This window comes from Cheilinus undulatus, linkage group 10 (genome assembly GCF_018320785.1).
Source record: "Cheilinus undulatus linkage group 10, ASM1832078v1, whole genome shotgun sequence".
Taxonomy (NCBI): Eukaryota; Metazoa; Chordata; class Actinopteri; order Labriformes; family Labridae; genus Cheilinus; species Cheilinus undulatus.
Window position 1 is genome coordinate 19,172,470 of NC_054874.1, and position 22,149 is coordinate 19,194,618.

Sequence of the window (22,149 nt, forward strand, 5' to 3'; positions counted from 1 at the left end):
GTCACCATGTTTGCTCGAAAAACTCAGGACTAGCTATTTGCTGTTGGCTCAAGTTGTGTGTCTTAGTTGGAAATGTTGCCGTGATCTGACATTTTGGCTCTGACCACAAGTCTGCAGAGAGGCAATGAAAGTCAATAGAAGGGTGAGGAAGGACTGCAGATTTATGTGGGATCCTTCAGCGGGGTATGAGGAGGTAGAGACAAAGGGATGGGCAGAGAGAGGAAGGAGAAATGGAGATAAGCTCAAGCATAGTTTGGCTACAGGCTGTCTCAAGTGTTGCTCTGCTCTGCTCTGAGCCTCAGGCTTTAGCCTCAGCCTCCTCCTCCTCCTCCACAGCTCTCTGCGTCTCTCGCAGCATGGAGCCCATCTGATCTGCCACACAGGACTCCGCCAACTCTCATTAAACACTTTGGAGACTTAGACAAAAATACAGATGAGCCTCACATGCTTCACACTTTCCACGAGAGAGGTGGGAGTTCACGTTTAGAGATACAAGAGTCATTGTGAGAAGCATGTGGAGCGTTTGGTTAGTGAACAGGCTGTTGTCGGTGTCAGTCTGTGCAAGCCCATATGAAGTCGGTGCGTGAAAATATGCCTCTGTGGCTGCAGCTCGGCGCTGCTCTGAAGGAATCACGCTACTTTTAAAATGTGGAACACTGCATGGCCGACGGCACTTCAACAAAAATTATATAAAGAAAGGCAGGGAGAAATTATAGCTTTTGCATGTTGTTGGTTCCAAATTTACATCGATTTGTTTCCGGCAAATATCTATTCAGTTGACAGAGTCTCCGTCTCCCCAAAGGAGTTCAGCAAATATCTGAGGCCATCGATGTGGTTGCGGTAAGAAGAAACTGATTGCAACTGCAAATTACAAAGACAAATCAGATGAAAAATAAGATATATATTTTGCCAACCCATTTCAAAGATCTAATGCTGGAAGTTAAATGCACAAGAGAGCCAATAATCAACATGATTCTTAGTCTGGATAATGAATGAAACACAACCAGCATTAAATCATGCACGTTTTAATATGCAGCTTGAAAAAACAAAGGCACTGCGGAGAAAAAAAAAAACTCTCAAGGCTGACTTTAAAAAATAAAGAACACTACTTCTGAATCCAAATGTCAGACGCGTCTAAATAAATAACATGATTTCCATCTGCAGAAGCTACCACTGCAATTCATGCTTCTCAAGTCTCTTTGTTCTAAAATGGGTTGAAATAAGCTCCCAGTGAGTTAGATGTGAAGGCCATAAGTATAAGGAGAATTAAAGCTGTTATAAGGTATGTATGGATACTCTTACGCTGGCCTCATCTGTCCTGTATCTCAAATATTATGAGAGTATATTTTCTTTTCAGAAAATGATTCATACATGTGTTAATCATGCATTCGATGAACCCTAGTGAGGATTCAGGTGTGTCTGGGCGTTGTCTTTGCTGGACTGTGTGTGTGCTGGGTGACAAATGACAGGAGCAGTCAGTCCATCTTTGGGGATTTCAGAGGCACGTCTGTGAGTACACAGCAGAGCCGCGGTGCCACTTGTGATTGGAAACAACAGCCCATCATCCCCCAGCTCTGGCGTGGTGAACTCCGGCCTTGAGGGGAGCTCTCTCCGGGGTCCGACAGCTGGGGGTGTCTGTGCCACTGATGCTCTGTCTGAGACAGGTAACAAGTGAGAGGAGGAGGCAGATACTCCTCTGTGTCGCCAAACAACCCGACTGATGGAGGTGAGAGAGGGGTCACGTTGCTGTAGCTTCTTTCATCAAGAGATACAAAAATAAAGACTTCTTTCTCTCACAATGTCTCTGCAAAGTGTGTTCACAGGGAACAATGCTTTTACTGTCAAAGCACCCAAAGAGTTGAAATTACACATTTTCTCCTAGTGGTTCAGTCTAACAATAGCAGCTTGGGCCACATTAATCTTTTTAAGCTCATCAGGGTCAGTATCCTGCTTTGCTATGGGGGAATGTCAAGCATCCCTGGACGCCCCTCTAATTCCATTACTCATTGCACCAGCGCTAATAATTCAAAATCCTACCAGATAGCGTCCTGATGGGGCTTCATGTATTCTGTGTTTCCTTTGTCTTCCTCCTCCTCCTGCTGTACTCCAGCGGGCCATGTTACTTACACTCAAGCTTGACATCTAGTGATGTCTTTACATGGGGAATGTGTAACGCTACACCCTGATTCACTAAGGAAGATAACCTCTGTTTTGGGCTCGGAGAAGCAGCCTCTGCCAGAGGTGTTGGATTCCCCTCTCTGCCATTTACCGAGCGTGGGAGATTTCTCCTGCGGTCAGCACGGCTGCAGAGCTCGGCGATACGTCCACAGAGCGATCTGCTGGCAGCCAAACAGGCGGCTCAGGCTCTCTTTACTTGTTTCTCAGTTTTCCCCCTCTCTCTCCCTCGCTCTGATTCTGTGCTTTGTTCCTGCCTTCCTTACACTGTATCAGATTCCCGCTCACTCTCACCCTCGCTATCTCTCCTTTGTCAGGGGGCTAATGTGGGACTGCAAATGAAGCAGCTTGACTTCCATCTCAGCCTCCCGGAGATCGATATGTGTTGCTCAGTATCAGGCAGGACACTCTCTGGGTCTGTGACACTCAAATGAGAGGACAGGCCGGGATATGAAGCATCCTCACATGGCACACAAGCTGCCATTTTCAGACTTTAACTGCACAGATTTCCAAAAAAAACTTGAGCAGCAAAATAACAAACGCATGAGCTTGTCTAACAAATCACTACAGCTGGAAACATGTCTTTTAATACAGATAGGTCCATGAAACAAAAGGTGAACAAAAAGGGGTATTAATACATCACTTTCACGACGAGGCCTCACTGTGAAGACTAATAGGTTCTGACATTGCTGTGTAAGCACTCTAATTGCAGGAAACAACAGAAGCACTATCATCTAAGAAAAGCCCTGGGTGCTGGTACAAAAGGCAGCCAAAATAAAGATGAATTGATGACTTCTAGATGCAAAATAATGCAAAAAGAAAGCCACAGGAAGCCAAGCACCACAGGACAAACAGGGTTGCCAGGGAGTTACCTGGACAGGTGGCCACGCAGGCACTTTTCTGGACGTTCTGCCCCTCACACGACGTGCCTCCATTCAGTGGCGTCGGGTTGGTGCAGCTCCGACTCCTCTTCTGCCAGCCACGCCCACACACAGCGCTGCAGGACGACCAGGTGGTCCACGTGGACCAGCCGCCGTTGACTGTGAGACCAGCGCCGGGGGAGGAGGAGGGAGGGATGAAGGGGTGAGGGATAGGGGAAGGTTTGAAGTGAGGAAGGGAGGGGTGAATGGATGAAGGGACAGAGCAGCCAGGATTACCCGACATGCACTAAAGACAAGAGGTGTGTTGTCCTGGAATAAACGTGACTGCTGTTACACTCAGCACTGAAAGGTGAACTAATGGAGGAGCAGAAGAGGAAGGCTACATCCTGTGTCCGAGTTGGAATTACAGCCAACTGCGGTGAAAACAAAATGGCTTCAACAGGGAGCAGAAAAAACTTGACAGCTTGCCATTTTTGACCTTATCACTGAGGCAGACACATCTGCTGCAAAATAACTAGTAGACATTTAAAAACTTCCCTTTAGATTTCACCACTATAATGCAAAATAGTACATGAGGTGTACTAAAGTCAGAAGTACAAAGTAGAGAAGTCTTGAAACAGAAATGCTCTCTTGCATGAGTTATAACACCTGCTGCTCGAAAATGCACATATCCCAATGAGAAATGTTTAAATTATAGCTGTTCCAGTCTTGTCCTTCAGACATTCCCCACTGAGTTCATACCATTACATGCCATTATTGAAACACTAGTGCTTTTGTAATGTACAGAACAGCTCTGTGCAATTATTTCCCTTACATATGTGAGACTCAAAGTTCAGAGATTTAAACCTCTGCAAACGGAGTCCCTCTTATATTAGCCACTTACCTTTTGTCTGAGCCTTTACTAGCACATTCATTCTCTACTGATCTCTGCAGGTGATTTCATCATTTATGGCAGGCTTTACTTTAATCAGCTCCTTTCTGCTCTTCTGTTCCTTTCAGCATATTAAGACTTCGTATTTACTGGCCTAAGCAGCGATGTCATTTCTTCTCTGTACATACTCCCACCCTAATTTCCCCCCTAACTCTCCCCTGTGCTTGTCACGGCTGAATCATTTCCTTGCCCTCTCCATGCGATTGATTGCCCACCGCAGCGAGGTAAATTGCCAGGCAACTCGGCCCCTGATTACCTCTTAGCACAGAGAGCAGCCACACCAGCCAGGCCTTGTTAGAATGCATCTCTGGCCCCCTGTTGAACCCCCTTTGAAAAGTAGCGATTATTATGACTTGCTACAACTAGCTAGATCAGCTAGCAGTGTGCACTGTGATGCTCTCAGGAAAAACCTTTTTCTGCTCTTACATGCATCAAACATAAAAGAAGAGCAATTAAGCCCTCTTTTTGAAAGACCATTTGTTTTGTGATTAAGTCTTTATTAATACACCAATGGAAATGCATTTGTCATCTTGTCAAGAACTTCGAGTGATGAGAGGAGAATAATATTGCACATGCAAGCTTCCCAGCAATTTGTTCACAATTTGTCAGGTCCAAGAGTGAAAACTGTTGTTTGACAATAAAAGAAATGCAAACAACCAGAGAATGAGCATTTTTGTCTCTGCAGTATTTTCAGCCCTGGATTTCTTTATCTGCAGAGCTAGTCTTCCAACGACAAACTAATCAATTTTAATCAACAGTGGGAATAATTGTGCTTTTTATTCTCATGCTGGAGGCTTGCAGGAGTGTATGATAATGTGGGTTGTTGTCTGCATGCTCCAAACAAACACAACAGTACCCTGTGAAAGTGCTTACATTTTCAAATACATTTACAACTTTACATCTTATTCGCGTAACAAAATTACCCCAAGAGGAAGTTGATTGACGTGTCTATTGCACTGTTAGTAATTTGATATTGATTTGGTATATATACTTGTTTAAAAAAAAGTAGGTTTAATCAAAAGTTACAACATCCCTATGCTCTTGTTCTTCTGAATTTGAAATCACTGCACACCACTGTACACTCCATTAAGTGTGTTACGGAAAAAAAATATGGTACAGTATTTATTTACAAATCAATCATGGTCAATATAATTTGGCTTTTTTGACAAAAAAAACCCCTCTTTAATGTCAAAGTGAAACCAGAGTTTTACAATGTAAATTTAATTAAACATGGGTCAAGCCAATTGGTGCTAGTACTCTCACAATAGAGAAGTGAGGATCACCTGGGTGCAGTGAATGTGTCTCAAGTGGTTGTAGTATAAAGACCCCTGCGTCTAGAAGCTCCAGTCACTAGTCAGTATTCCTGGCTACCATTACACCATGAAGACAAAATAGCACTCCAAGTAACTCAGAGAAAAGGTTATTGAAAAGTTTAAGTCAGGGGATAGATACAGAAAAAAACTCCAAGACACTGAATATCCCACATAGTTTAGTTAAATCCATCATCAAGAAATGCGAGAGAGGCCACAAAGCACGTATGACTACTCTAAGGAGTTACAAGCTTCAGCAGCTGAGATGGGAGAGACTCTGCATACAAACAACTAATGCCCGGGTTCTTCACGACTCAAAGTTTTAAGGGAGAGTGGCAAAGAGAAAGCCACTGTTGAAGAAAACTCAAGTAAAATCTTGACTAGAGTTTACCAAAAGGCACGTGGGAGGCACATGGTCAAGTGGAAGAAAGTTTGTTGGTCTGATGAGACTGAAATGGTGCTTTTTGGCAATCAGACAACACACTGTTTGGCAGACACCAAACACTGAGCATCACCACAAACACACCATCCCCACTGTGACGTAAGGTGGTGGCAGCATCATGCTGTGGGGCTGCTTCTTGGCAGCTGGCCATGGAAGGCTTGCAAAGGTCGAGGGTAAAATGATGCAGCAAAATACTGGCAAATCCTGAAGGACAAACTTACTCAGTCTGCAAAAGAACTACGGCTTAAGAGAAGACTTACTTTCCAGCAAAACAATGACTTGAAGCATACAGTGAAAGCTACACAGAAACAGTTTAAAGACAACAAGATAAATGATCTGGAGATGTCAAGTCAAAGCCCAGACCTCAATCAAATAGATAATTTGTAGCTGGACTTGGAAGGGGATGATCATGTCTGACCCCTGTGCAAATCTGACAGAGCTTGAGCAGTTTTGCAAAGAAGAAGGGATAAAAATTGCAGTGTCCAGGTGTGCAAGCCTGACTGAGACCTACAGACTCAGTGCTGTGATTGCAGCCAAAAGTGCCTCTACTAAATACTGACTTAAAAGGGGTGAATATTACATATTTTGTTGTTTAATTGAAATTATTTTGTAGGAATCTGTTTTCACTTTGACATTAAAAAGGTTGTTTGTACATTTTTTTGTAAAAAAAAAAAAAAAAAAAAAAAGCCAAATTATATTGACCATGTCTGAGTTATAAAATCTGTGAAAGGGTAAAACATCCAAGGGGTGAATACTTTTTATAGGCACTTTTCTAAAATGATTTAATACCATACTGGGTAATAAATGCATTTTATAGATCTTTGACATAAAAGTTTGAATAATTAAATATTAAACACATATTTTCTTTTATCATTTGAGAGATAAATGGGGAGCCTTCTCTACCATCACATTATATAACACAAAGTAACAGCTCTTTTTCTGGCTGTTCAGCTCTGCATAGTATTATCTTTTCAGGCAGGTTTAAGAAATACAGACTCTGCCAATTTACACATTTCGTGTTCACAAAGTTTCTTTCATGATTCCCGTGTGACTTCCTTCTACACGTACAATGTAGCTCAGAATGAAGTCAGGCTGTAACATATGCAGAACTTTAATAGAACCAGTACTCAGGGAATCCTCTGTGATAGAAAATATGCCGTCTCCCTGCATTTTAATAAAGATCAGTCTGCTTATCAAGCCAAGTCATTATTTACAGTTTCCTGTTAATTCAATTTCTGCTCTCAGATTGGATCCACTACAGAAGAGGAGGAAGATGGCAGCCCCCGGAACGGAGACTGCCAGCTTTGGCAGAGTGCTGCCAGTAACATTTTAAGTTGTGCTAATTAATGTGTGGATGCACTACTATCACTTTATGTAGTTATCTATGACAGTTTAATTCATTGCTTGGAGAAAAACAGAGCTAGCTCTGCAAGCTGTCACTGCTGCAACATATGTGTAACCCTGGATTTTGATACGATTCAAACTATGCTCTTGAAAAATGCATTATTACTACTGCCTGATGAAAGAAAAGCACCTAGGTTTCTTTCATGCCAGAAAACGTGCAGAGATTAATGTGAAATTATGAGATAGCACAAACATGCAGGCAAAACATGATTTATCTGAGGTGTTTTTCTGTTGGTGTGTTTAAAAGCTATGATGATCTGAGCCCAGGCCTCTCATTAGGCTGCATGTACACAGCTTTGACCCTTTTTTAAAGCTGCTATCACTTACCATAGACTAGGACCGTGGCAGAGTTGCTTTTCCGGCGAGCAACGATATTTTTGGCCACACATGTGTAGTTGCCCGTGTCCGCCAGCCGGGCTTTTTTGATGACGAGATTATGGTCGGCCGTGATGAAAAAATTGGGGTCGCTGGCTGGGTTGAGAACATCCTCGTTTCTCTGCCACTCCACCTGAAAATATGTTTCAGTGGTCAAATATCAGTACTACAGAACAGAGACCATCACCCTCTACCATGCAGCTTTACTGAGGACAAACATGCTGTGAACTAGACATCTTTACATGGACAGAAAAGCAGCGAGATACTTTTATTTTTGATGTAATCAAACAAGTAAAAAGCAGAACAGATGTAGCTTGGTATGATACTGATACTGGGGAAAAATTAATTTATCCAAACACCCCACTGATCTTGATATTAATTTCTTTTTTGCTAGGAAATGCAGCTTTATTTTGTAGCTGCTGGATATCTCATTGGCTGTTGGGGGTCTGTGAGTGAAACCGATAAGCTTTGTGTATATTTTGTAACCTCCTCCAGAAGCCAAAACTGATGCTATTCTCCTTCTTTTTTTTGGTATACTCTCAGATTAGCTCACTTGTTTTCTTGCTCTCACTTGACCCCGCGCTGTCTAGAGAGAGAGAGGCTCCAGCGTGGCAGCATTGTTATTGGTATTACTGCCAGTTCTAGTGCCGCTTATAATTGGGCTTTCTTCCTCTTGTACGCTTTCCCTGTTTCCCCTGCTGTGACTTCTGCTCTGATGTTCTTTTTCTGTTGAACCTCGGTTGGCACCTTCTTTCCCGTGTCTCTGCAAACTGTCCCTACATCTCTGGGCTGTGATTGGCTACTCTGCTGTTCCTGGTGTCTGGACTGTCTGAGTAGCTGGCCTATGCTCCTCTTATGCTGTTATTAGAGCGGTTAGTGCCTATCTGGGACCGCAAGGATGCGGCAGGCAAGGTGAAACAGCTGGCCCCAGTCTGGTCCTCTAAACAGACGCGCACCACCGAGAGAAAAGAGAGAGATAGATGAGAAGACCAAGAGTGTGTGAGACATGCAGTACATGGAGAGATAGCAGAGAGATAGAGAATGAGAAAAGGGAAGAGCGAGGCAAATAGGCCCATTAATTATGGATAGGCCTTTAGAGATGCCAAACGGAGAGTGAAGCCTCCAAGCCTATCCTGAGTGATGTGACGAGACAATGTGATATACGGCTTCCCTGAGATGTAAGAGAGATAATAAATCAATAACAGCGAATAATTAGGAGGTGTAATTCATCCGTCTGTTCCCTAGTGGAAAAGGGAGAGATGATCCTGAGCTACTTTTTTGCTCTTTTGTCCTCCTGGTGAGGAAAGGGTAAACGGATGCTAGATGGGGCGCCTATAAATATCTCCTGTATCCGTGTTTCACCTCAGCTTCTGGCACTCCCTCGGGGGGATGGCAGCGCAGTAACACCTCCTGGTCCAACGCCACCTCTTTACCCTGCGGCTCCTCCTCAAAGTTCTTCCTCAGGTCTGTGGGAATATAGGTGCAGAGAAAAACAACCAATTAGGTGACTTGACGGGCTGACACATTTAAATTTAGAACTTCTATCCACAAAACTTAGCTTGGTGATGATTTATAAATTTTCCACTTATAAATGTGCACCCATGTCGCACTCCAGTTGGCCCCTAAGCCACACAGGGATCAGTGGCACCAAGCATGTTGCTTATTACAGGCTGCCTGGATGGTTCAGAGATGTTTGTCGGCTGCCAGAGGGGCCCGGCATCAAGCAAAAGCAATTGCATTACCCCTCACTTCTCTCCACCCACCCACTCTCCCCTCTCCAGCATTCTCCAGCCTCCAGCCTCCATCTGTATGAGAGCTTGGAGCAGCCACACGAAAAACAAGGCCCTGAGGCGCCTGGACAAGAGCTCCTGCAAGCCTGGCTGACTGCATGAGGCTTATATTACGTTTCACTGAATATGCTTACTGTTGCAACAAGTCCTGCCATATATCTATTCATAAACCTGGGTTGTGGGTAACACAGGTAAAGGGCAATTTATATCGGGTGAGCTGATAGCTGAGGGGCTGGTGCAAATTTGATGTGCTCACTCTGGGTTTGGCTCAGAGCAAAGTAATGTGTTATTGTACAACGAGCCGCCGGTGAGTTCCTTTAAACAGATGTTGAGCCTGTCCTGACCGATCATATGAGAGAAATGTTAAGATGAGTGGAGAGTTTTACGACATTTAATTTAATTAAAAGTGAAACAATGGGACTGGAGGAGACTTAAGATGTAACAGTCCTGGAAGGCTCAAATGCACTGATGTGAGCTCGTGTGCACGGGGATATAATGAACTGGCATGCACACCCACTAGTACTGAAGTGTTTGTGTGTCCTTATCTTGCATCTAACCGACTTTGTTGAGCTTTCAAACAAGGTTGGATAATGAATGTGTGTTTTCAAAACGTCTGGTGGTTTGGAGATGGTGCTGTGTTCTGCTCTTTCTGGAATAATGCATATTTATGTTTGAATTAATGGGCAGAATGCTTTAAAATACTCAAATGTAAAATGGTTTCTTCTAATAAAGCTTTTGAGGCTGCAGCAGGGGATGTGTCTGCGCTCCCCAGACAGATTTATGATTGCTACACAGCAATAAATTTCAAATCTGTTTTTATTCCAGTTACTTTCATAGGGATCATTGCTGAGGCTCTGTATCCAGTGAAAAATATGCTCATGAATACTCAAATTTGGAGCTCCATTTTTTGTACAAGTGCTTTCATGCAGATGTATTTTCTCTGTGTCTTTGCTGGGGTCGGATATTTTCCTTTTATAAGTAGAATTGCAGAAGATGATTTAGCTAAATTATAATCACAGCAGCACACTGTGGTGCGTCAGATCATAAAGGCCTCTGGGCTAATTGCTAAATGGAAGTTGATTTCTCACCAACCTCCTAAAGTGAAAAAGTCTTCTCGTTAACATCCTCTCATTACAAACTGACATGTAATATCTAAGCACCTTGTTAGACAGGGTTTCTAACTTTCTTCTCAGGCGGAGTTTGACTTTGTAATGGCAAAGCGATGCTTTTTCAATGCACTCACAAGCAATCCGGATGTAAGCTTTTTGGCTCTTCTGGGTCCCGGTGGTGCTCCAGGCGACACACTGACACCAGTACTCGTCCAAACCGAAGATCTTCTCCACCTGCTGTCTGGTGATGTCGATCGTCACTTGCATGATTGGCAGAGCTGCAAAGCAAACACAGAAGCAAAACACAAGAATTAACCGGGAACGCCGAATCTGAATGAGCTCAGGTTTATCCCCGTCAGCTTACTTGACAGCAGGAAAGAAAGAAATGACCATAAATAAATATTTCTCCACAGAGGGAAAACAAACGAGCTGAAATGAATTCCTAAGTGCATTTTGTACCTTGAACTAAACCGGCAAAGTAATTTAAAAAAGCCGGGCAGGATAAACAGGCAGAGAACTGTAATCATATATAAACAGAGTGCTTGTTAACCGAGGAAAATGAGAAGAGAGCCTTGCAGCTATCCTTGGTGTAATTTGGAGGGCGTTAAAACAGCAACAGTTGGAAAGGAATAAGGAAGTACTAAACAAACACGACAAACAAAAATACTCAGCCCGACCTGCGCCTCTATTATTAAATCCAGAAAGGGGGAAGAGTTCACAATCTATGGCACATTTGCAGAGAGGTGTTGATATAAGGAATGCTGCTGTGCTGAGGTGCAACAATAGTTTTCTTTTTTTTTCTTATTCAGAAGAAAGTGAAGACAATTCCTCTCTAAACAGAGAGAAATTGGGATGAAATCCATTCACCTAAGCTTTTCAAACAATACAGTGTTGTCCGAGTACTGTCTCTTTTTTATATTTCTAAACACTCTTTCATTTCATTTTTCTTTGACCTTTCATTTGGAACCTGTAATCCAGAGGTGTATTTTTTATTGAGTCCCAACCCTGATCCTCACCATGTGTCCCACTTTCTCTTCACTCTGATTGAAAGATTGTCGTGTTTTTCTTCAGCTACCAGCTACCACCTCTCTCTCTCTCTCTCTCTCTCTACGCTCATCTTTTCTTCCTGCAGATAGGTGCTGAACCTTTCATATGAACACAGGACATTTCAGTCACAGAGGACACATCCCCGAGACTGACAGAGTCACACCCACCCTGCTGTATATTCAAGCTTCAACAGAGAGCCACTCTTCAGCTGCCATTTACATAAAAGCACTTTGTGACACTCTAATACTCCCCTCACACACTTGATCTGTCTGCCATGATCATTTCCAGCTCCAGACTGAAGCTTGACTAAGTGGCACCTATCAGGCCATCAAACATATACGGCAATTGCATAAAGCACTTGTGCTGAAACAGAGTATTCATCAAACTAAAAATGAGAAAATTTGTCGTAAACAATTTGAGGCAAACTGTGCTTGAATCTGTAGAGGCGGTGGTGACATGAGCAGTTGGAAAAGGAAGAGGAGTGACTTTACTGCCCGCAGCAATGTGGTGATAAGTAGCAGTGAGGGTCACCGGCAGACCCCCCATGTATTAGCGACTAAATGCGGTAGATTTAGCTGTATGTGATCACGGCAAATGTGAGTGCCCAAGCAGTGAATCCAGCCCTGCAGCGCCACTCTAAGCGTCAACAAAACCACCCCGTGCTGAGTGCAAGATTTTGCCAACGTGCTCGTGTACCTTCTCCACTCACAGCTAATTCCAAAAAATAAAAAAGCGATTTATAAGTGAGTGTTAAAGTTGCCTTTAATAATTCAGCCAAAAATCCTTTAAAAAAGTTTGGAATAAAAAGCTAGAGTAAGGAACTCAATCCACTCTCTTTTCGCTCTCTTTTCTAGACGTGTGTGTGCAGAATCAAGTGTGTGTATGGTAGAGGCTGAGAGAGCACCTAAATGCTAAAACAAATGGCTAAAGTAACAAAATGGGCACTACAGAGAATGAACAAATGGAGCATGAGCAAGCTCTCCCTCTTCCTTCATATCAGCATCAGGGAAGAATATGTCTTTCCCCTGAAGAGTAAAACAAAACAAACAAAAAAGTGCACTTGCACAGCATTTAATTCTCCTTAGATGCAACTCGACAAATAGGTTTTTCCTTTCATGTACATTGTGTGCACTTTAACAATATATCAGGTGCCCCTGATGCACCCGATGAACCCCTACTCCTCATTTTTCATCAGTACAAAGATGACTAGAGGTCCCTCATTTTTGAGTTACAAGGAGTAGTTGTGAAGTCTTCCTCAACAAAATAAGTTGATCCTTCAAGTTCCAGATATGACACTAATACTTACTGACTTGTTAACATAAAGGCTGTCAATAAGTAAAACAAGAGGTTTTAAATGATTGGGTCCTAAGTGATTTGACAGTTGATATAAGGAGCAAAAATTCAACAGTCAGTGAGTTAAACATAAAAATGAAGAGTTTTCTGAATAAGGATTAGCATCGTAACAAAAAAACATACAAACAGCTATGGATGTATATTAGTGTTTGTGCAGACTCAATTGAACTGGACAAACAAGCACTATGACTGGAGAAGGAGAAACTGGCATCATGTACAGTTCCTATAAAAAGTATTCACCCCCACTGATGTTTAACCATTTAATTGATTTTATAAACCAATCATGGTCAGTATAATTTGGCTTTTTTTTTTTTTTTTACAAAAAACACAGAAAAAAACCCTCTTTAATGTCAAAGTGAAAACAGATTTCTACAAAGTCATGTCAATTAAAAGAAATGATAACATATAAAATAAGTGATTGCATAAATATTCACCACTTCAAAGTGACTGACCTTTAACAGAGGTCCAGCTAATTGATGCTAGTACGCTCACAATTTGTGGAAAGGAGATCACCTGAGTGCAGTGAATGTGTCTCAACCAATAGTAGTAAAAAGACTCCTGTGTCTGGAAGGTCCAGTCACTAGTTAATCAGTATTTCTTGCTACCATTACACTATGAAGACAAAAAAACATGGCAAGAGAGACAGAGAAAAGGTGAAGGAAAAGTATAAGTCAAGAGATGGTTACAAAAAAGAATTGGAAAATATATGGCGCATGTGTAAATCTGCCTAGATCAGACAAACTGAGTGACCGTGCAAGAAGGAGACTAGTGTGAGAGGCCACCAAGACACGTATGACTACTTTAAAGGAGTTACAAGCTTCAGCAGCTGAGATGGAGAGACTCTGCATACAGCAACTGTTGCCCAGGTTCTTTAGCAGTCAAAGCTTTGTGGGAGAGTGGCAAAGAGTAAGCCACTGTTGAAGAAAACTCATCAAATCTCAACTAGAGTTCACCAAAAGGCATATGGGAGACTCTATGTTCAACTGGAAGAAAGCTCTTTAGTCTGATGACTTTGGCTTTGAACGAGGCTTTGTGTGGCAGACACCAAACAATGCACATTACCACAAACCCAACATCACCATGTGAAGTGGTGGCACGATCATGCTGTGGGGATGCTTCACAGTAACTGGCCCTGAAAGGCTTGTGAAGGTGGAGGGTAAAGTGAATCTGGGAAAATAGAGAAAAATCCTGGAGGACAATCTTATTAAGTCTGCAAGAGAATTATGGCTTGTGAGAACATTTAATTCCCAGCACGACAATGACCCGAAGCATACAGCGAAAACTGCACAGATATAGATTAAAGACAACACGGGTGAATGTTCTTGAGTGGCTGAGTCAAAGCCAAGATCTCAATCTAACAGAATAAACATGCAATTGGCAACACTGATCCCACATTTGACCACTTTACTCTTATCTAGTTTTCGCCTGGAACCAGAGGACTCTTTTTTAATACTCCTCCCTAACACTTGTCATTCAATTTGGGGCATGGTCATTCTAACGAGTGAGAAGTGACATTTGACTGCTCTTATCAATGAAGACATCCATCTGGAAAACCTTCAATACTAAGCTTTTGGGAAAAAGCAGAGGCTTTGAAAAAAACTTGGAGTGTGATTGGATGAATGTTCTGTCTGTCACATCTCTACGGGCCAATCAGAGCAACAAAACATGTGACATAGCTGCGACCGAGGTGTGCGTGCGCAGCTACCGAGGAATAACGTGAACCATGGCGACTGTAGACATGTCAGTAAACGACTTTTGTCAATTTTGAAAAGAAAACAACTCACTGCTGTTATTTGTTCTTCTTTTAACGAAGAAATGTCATCAAGTTCTGCTAAAACTGGCACTTTAGCAGCATCCATGCCAAGCTCTTTCGCCATAATTGCACTGGTCTCTTGTTGCTGCTTGCTTACGTCACGACTCCGCCCCGCCTGAAAGTACTGCCTCTCGTTGCTGATTGGTCCTGCCACTTTCTAACCAGGCCCAAACGGTTCAGACGGGAGCTTTGTAAGATGGATTTGCCCGTAAGAAACAAGGAAACGGGCGAATCCATCTGCTCTGCAAGGTTAAAAATCACCATCTTGCTGTTGATTCACTAGATATTCTGGTAGATTTCCCATAACTCTCAGTTATGTGCCTTTTGAAAATCTCTATTTGAAGGGCTAGGAACCCTTAGCACTTTAACCTATCCCTCCATTCCTAAAAAAAATTATGAGTCAGGACACTACCACTAGATGTGAACATGCAAAACATAGGGGTAGGGGTATGTGATAGGGGCTAAGGGTGCATCGGGACTGAGCTTGAGTCGATGAAGCAGTATCAACAAATTTTCTTGGTTCTGCATAGACTTTTATTTACAGAACAAGCAGCACTGTGCAATTTATATCTTGCACACCAGAGAGAGATTAGGAATAGGGGATTGTCCTATTTATTTTTTGTAGTTTTTTGTGTGTTTGCCTGTTGTAACCTGTTAAATAAAACCTTTACAAGAAGGCAAATATGTGTGTGCAGACACATGAGGGCAACAAAAGATCAGTGCAGTTTGGAGGACAAAGATAGAGAAAATCACTGAATAATACCCTCAAACTTGAAAGTTAAATAGAGCCAAATTCTGAGAAGCCGTAAGCCTTGAAAACATTTGATGGCCCTGATTTAGACTGAGCTCTCAGCAGTTTATGTGCACATACCAGGTTTGAATAAATATATTTGAATACATACATTTAAAATCCAGCATTAAGCCGTGTTCGGTGCTTTGTTTGGCTCTACTTACAGTAGAAATTTATTCGATTAATGCATACCTGCCTGCTTCTCTGAGCTAGTGGGTGAAAGGAATAAAGATCAGTATGGAGATACAAAGCATGAACAATAGCAACCTGAGGTGAGAAATCCAAAGAGGAGCAATTTGAAGCTCTGCTTGCTGGGGTAATTGCATTCTGTTTCCTTATCTCTTCCTGTCTCCATAATTACCTGCTTTCTGTGTCTGACACCTTCCAGTAACACTGCTGTGAGTCACTCTGTCCAATTTCTCTCCAATTAATAAGTAGGACAAAATAGTCTCATCACTTTGGGAACAAAATAGGACTGTAATTTTATAGCAGTTAATAATAATTGGGCAGACTGCTTCTAACTGATGTTTTCAGTATTGTCCACTGAGACAGTGGTAAGTAAAACAAAAAGTCTAAAAACAACACTTGAAGATGACTGATACCAAACCAGCACTATTGATTCATGGAAAGCTGTGTCTCTCTGCAACCAGAGCACTGATACACTTATGACTCAATTATATCAGTATTGATTTCTAATACCCTCAGATGCCTCAAAGGTGTCAGGAAGAGAGAGGACATTCATACTTCCTTTCTTTCAAAGATAGAGAGCACATTCTTAGAACTCCCTGAAAGATAATTAAAACATGACACCATTCCCCAGCCTTGGTTTTGATCTGCAGCCCATTTAGAAATGAGCTCATATCCCAAACCTCAGTGAAATTACTGGGATTTTTAAAGGGTGATTATGTGATTGACACCGTAAGAGTACTGGGCTTTCAGTGTGAACCCTGGAGAATTTCATTTTTAATGGAGAGAAATTTGCTGATGTACTGCATTCAACTGTACTTAAACAGTAGATCTGGAAAACACACACAGCTGATGTTTGTTATATAATGTTGAACCAAGCGAGAACAAAAACCAAACACAGGTTTGCACTCTTTTGTAAAAACATCCAAAACCTAACCTGACACGCCAGATGGATTTTTTTTCACACATCCATCTGGGAAAGCTTCAATAGGAAATGTTTGAGAAAAGGCAGAGGCTTTGAAATAAAAAACGGAGTGTGATTGGGTGAATGTTTTGTCTGTCACATCTCTACAGGCCAATCAGAGCAACAAAACATGTGACATAGCTGTTATCGAGCAGCTACTGAGGAATAACGTTGAAACATGGTGACTGTAGACATGTAAGTACAAGAGTTTTGTCGTTTTTGAAAAGACAACAACTCACTGCCGTTCTTTGTTCTTCTTTTAATGAAGAAATGTTGTCAAGTTCTGATAAAACTGGCACTTTAGCAGCATCCATGCCAAGCTCTTTCGCCATAATTGCACTGGTCTCTTGTTGCTGCTTGCTTACGTCACGACTCCGCCCCGCCTGAAAGTACTGCCTCTCGTTGCTGATTGGTCCTGCCACTTTCTAACCAGGCCCAAACGGTTCAGACGGGAGCTTTGTAAGATGGATTTGCCCGTAAGAAACAAGGAAACAGGTGAATCCATCTGCTTTGCAAGGTTACCAAAAACCCATACCATTCACAAAGAGTGTTATAGTTCATTATGAAAGCAGATACCACTTCTGCTTCTCTATACGACTCATAAGGTAGCCTAACATTTGGAATCACACAAAAAATAAAAAAAAATATGTATAAAAAAAAATCATGAATGCAGAATTTTTTTGAGGCTTTGTGGGGTAATTGGCCAGCTCTCCAACACACCTGAATGAATGGGCATGACCTGTCAGAATAGTTACTGTAAAATCTAGAATATCCATCACCCACGGTCTGTTTTTGGAGTCTCCTTGGGGGAAAAAGGTTTCAACCGTCTTCCTGTGTGACGATGTCTATTTAATTCAGCCAAGTCCACAACTGTGCAGCTGTGTTGCTCTTCTAGTACCATCTGTTTTGCCGTATGGAGTTTGAACATCTATCAGCTACAGTAAACTAGTCTAGCTCTCAGTCTGTGGTGATTGTTGTAAGACAGACTCAAAACCAGCGAGTTCCTCTGCCCTGCCCCACCTGTCCCTTGTTGCCCTTACTGAGGAGTGTTTTCAGTCAAACCAGGACTTCCCAAGCTTTACTTACACAATGGTAACCTGCCTGTTTGTTTGAGATGCAGGATTATGATCTTGTGAGGTAGAAAGGTGTCAAAAGATCATGCCCAGTCAATCTGGTGTCAATACATATTCCAGCACGTTCTGAACAGAGTAGCAGCTGCATGTGGAACACAATGAGTGAAAAATTTTCAAGTGCATTAGGTCTTGTGCAATTTGCGACAATGGCAGCACACACTAGAGCTGAAAGATCTGGGAATATGATCTTCCAATATTGCAACTGTTTTTTAAGTTCCTCATCTTAAGTATATCTCAATAAACACAGGCAATTAATTCCATAATTTAACCAACATCATATCAGATAGATTCAGTAATTATCAGTTGCATGCAATGTGTCACAGAATAAATTTGCACTGGAATAAAATCAATGAAAGTGGCCATATGCACAAGATGCAAAGTTTGCTGGAGGAATGCACACCTCGTCTTTCTGTATCTGCTTTTTAATATACAGTAGTCACCAAAATGGCTTTTGTTACTGCTCTCTGATGTACATTGAGCCCCTCTTTGTTTAGTCACCATAAATACACTCTTACACATGTCCATAAGCAACACCTGATTATCTCTGAGACTCAAATAACACTAGAATGACAGTCTATGACATGTACACAACACTGTATTCTTTGATTTGTATTTTAAAGGTGTGTAAGATGGTTTCTTACCATGCTTGATATTTCCATCATACTAACCAACAACAAATCTGTTCTAGCATACTGTGGTTTGAAATTTTAGTACCTTTTTAAATATTATATACAGAAATGATAAGTAACAATAAAAGCAAAAAAGCTACCACTGAGCAATGTACAGATCCAACATTTTAAGCTCTGATACCCATTTTATAGCTTTGGGTATCTGATGCTAATACTGATCTGTAAAGTTTTTACATACACCCACTCTCATGAGAAACCTTCTCAAATGTTCTTCTAGAGGTCAGGAAGAGCCACTTCAGAAAGTAAATACTGTGTAAGGTAAAGTAAATGACTGCATAAATATATTCACACTCTTTAAAGTGACTGATCTAATTCAGCAGAGGTCTAGCTGATTGGGGCTAGAAGTGTCACAATTAGTGAAATTGGGATCACCTAAGCACAGTGAATGTGTTTCAAGTGATTGTAGCATAAAGACACTTGTATCTGGAAGGTCCAGTCACTTGTTGATCAGTATCCATGGCAACCATTTCAGCATGAAGGCAAAAGAACACTCCAAGCAACTTAGAGAAAAAGGTGAAGGAAAGGTATAAGTCAGGGGATGGATACAAAAAAGTCCAAGGCATTGAACATCACCAGAAGTTCATTCAAATCCATCAAGAAATGGAAGGAATACGGCACATGTGGCATCATGAATCGCCCATTGTCCTAGATATCTATCTACGGATTCATGCCATGATCAGAGAAATACCCAATATCAAGATCGAATCTGAATCCAAACCAAACCCCTGCTGAGGGTTCTTTTAAGACAGGGTGATTGCTATACAATCTATGAGACATATGCCAGGGCAAAAAAGAAAAGTCTACAAAAAACATATTACTTTTTAAAACATAACTACATGTTGTAACTGAAGGCATGAAAATTGGACAAAAATTATCGTTAATTTAGAATAAAACTGACAATAAATGCATTTGTTCTTAGGGGTTAAGTGACCCCTACTTCTACTTAAAATGAAAAATGATGGGATTCAGCGCAGTGAATAAAGCACACAGAACATGCAGTGCTTGTATCTAAAAGCAGCATTAATAGAAGCATCCAGGCTGTGGATTCTGGAGCGAGCTCAGAGACTGCAAAGCAAACACACTTTTCTGCCTGAAGACTTCCTGAGTTTTAACAAATGAAACTGAAGAAATAAAAGAGTCTGCAACGGAGGAAGAGTGGCCAAGTTCATAAATTAACTGACCTTACTATTGTATGATGAAGCCTGTGCAAGGTCTTCAGGCGATGAAGTATAATACAAGCTATTACTAGATCCACAGGGACACACTTACACAGAGGACACATCTGCCTCAACTGCACTGTGCTTTATTCAGATCTGTGGTAAGGACAAGATTATTTACATACACACTCCATTCAAATACAAAAGATGGGGTCACAGTTAAGAAAAGGGAACAAGTCATGCTTTGGGAGACTAAAGCAGTGTGTGTATGTTAGGGTGGGATGAATTTCCCCCTGAGCCAACAGGGGCTCAACACACACAGGGTAAACATCATTGGACTCAATCCCGGGTGAGTCGATATTGGGCTTGTCTGAGAGCGGGACTTTATTTTTCTCTCCCTCTCTCTTGTTTTCGCAGGCTGTGACCTCAATTCCATAGGGGTCATTTGCTTATCAAAGGCAAGGACTGGAACTTGCAGGTCCTGAGTGTGTGTTCATTGAAACCAAGGAAATTCAATTAGGCGGCATCCCTGCTGTGTGTGAGGCCAGGATTCATCAGTGGATATAGGAGGATTAGGGTTGGGTGACTCTACATCGAGGGACTGCACAATTTCAAGGGAGAGTTCACAATGGTTGAAGGGGAGACATCACAGATGAACGCTTTTAAGATGGTGCTGTCTGCACATGATGACCACCTTTCAAAAGCATGCTTAAAGTGTTTCATTTCCCCCTTTGGTTCTTCTTTATTGTGTTTGGCATCAGCGTCATCACTGGTATCACTAGTGGTTCAACAATGTGCTCTTCCACAGATCAATTACTTTACCTTTTTTACCTGAAATAAACTCTAGACTTTATTCACAGTGCCTTTTTAAGGTGTCATGTCTACACATTTTTTTCATCATGACCATTATGGGGGCACAAAGAGTGAACAAAGCCAACCTCCTTCTATGGTGTCTTCAGTAGTAGTGGCGAGATGGGTCAGGTCAGGTCAGGTATGGGAGCATATGCCTGTTTGGCACATCAGCCTTGGTCCTGTACTGCTCTGGCTTCCCGATGGCCATTGTCTAGGCCTGCGCCAAGGCCATGCTCCATCTCTCCAGCCCCCTCGACAACACATGCAGTTGCCCGCCGGTGTCTACACCAGTTCACTGGGTCCTGGGCATCCAGTATGCAGTACTCTAGATCAGGTCGCGTGCCAGTTCCCCTTAAAGGTGCAGGTGCCATTCCCATATCCCTTAAGCATGTCAGAATTAGACACATGGTCTTGCCAATGACAACAAAAAATGCACGAAGTAGCACCTCTGGCCATCATTCAACATCCAGGCCTCACAAGAGCACAGTAAGACTGGAAGGACCTAGGACCAAAACACTGACTTTCGTATTCATGCTCTGATACCGAGAATGCCCCCGCTGTCTTGCTCAGCAAACCCATTACCCCATGTGTGGTTGACCTGAGCCTTGCATCAGCAGATTGGTGGACTATGCTGCCAAAGTAGGTGAGCTGCTCCACAATTTCCATGCTCTCACAATTCACAGACACATATTAAATGGCAGCATTCCAGGCATCCCCAAATGCCTGGATCTTTGTTTTTGCCCAGGAGACGTGCATTCCCAACACTTCAGCCTTCTCACCCTACAAGGACATCTACAGTCTCTGCAAGGATCACAGCATCATCAGTAATGTCTAGATGGGTGATCTGGACATCCCCAAATGACACTCCACAGTTTGCTGCCCCTGCAAGCTGCCCCATTATCTAGTCCATACAGGTGCTCAAGAGTGTTGTAGCTCTTCATCCCCAGAATCAACTGGGAAGAAGTCAGAGGTGGAACCATCTGACCTCACAGCCCTCTCTGTATCAGAATATAGGGCAGACATCAGCTGGTTGAGCCAATGTGGGATCATACTGAGCTCCAGAATCCTCCAGAGGGCATGTCTACTCACCAAGTTGAACGCCTTTCAGAGGTCAACATAGGCTGTAAGCAACCCATGCTGACGTCTGCACATGCAGTGCCGCACACACTTAGGGCACTGTATGTGTGTGCATGTGACTGTATGTGTATGTGGGGCCTCTGCTGTGCCTGTGCTCACTCGTGCTTTTGCAATGCAAGGATCAATATGAATGTCTTAAAGCAGAATGACAGTGTAGCTTAGTCATGGTGCTGTTATGGAAGTACACTCTGAATACACTACTTTCGAGCTACAGCAAGTTCAAATTAGGCTGAAAACCAAACCTCCAGTGTTGAACAATGACGCCAATGCTAAAGTGTCAGAAAAAAAACACAGCTCAGTTCAAAGAGCTGCTTGCCATCCAAACAGAGCCAGACCAAGTCCTTGGCAATTAATCAAGTTTCAGTTTCAATCACAGTTTTGTCTTCCAACCATCATCAAAACAAGCTAATCATAATCCAATGATGAAAGTAGTTTTTCTTGTTTATTCATTTTTACTTTAAATTATCATTTACACATGCACATTATGCATCAATTTTTAATGCCAGTAATAAAAGCTTTTTTTAATACCCCAGCATGATGTTTTACTGTATCACCACCCAGCATTAATGTCAGGTCATGCAACTTGATGTTTAAAAAGAAGTCCACCTACA

The 22,149-nt window shown here is 42.2% G+C and overlaps 1 protein-coding gene across 5 annotated transcripts in view; it reads right to left on the reverse strand.

Annotated features, from left to right (window-relative positions):
- The window catches only part of unc5a (unc-5 netrin receptor A), a 204,121-nt gene that overhangs the window by 46,753 nt on the left and 135,219 nt on the right, over positions 1–22,149 (reverse strand). For 3 of the 5 annotated variants that reach the window (XM_041797634.1, XM_041797635.1, XM_041797633.1), the window contains exons 3-6: positions 10,552–10,695; positions 8,881–8,984; positions 7,471–7,651; positions 3,048–3,215 (exon numbers count right to left, since the gene is read on the reverse strand). In XM_041797634.1, coding sequence (XP_041653568.1) covers positions 3,048–3,215; positions 7,471–7,651; positions 8,881–8,984; positions 10,552–10,695 — 597 coding nt within the window. The remainder of the gene's footprint in view (positions 1–3,047; positions 3,216–7,470; positions 7,652–8,880; positions 8,985–10,551; positions 10,696–22,149) is intronic. The other 2 variants (XM_041797637.1, XM_041797636.1) reach the window with 1 other exon arrangement.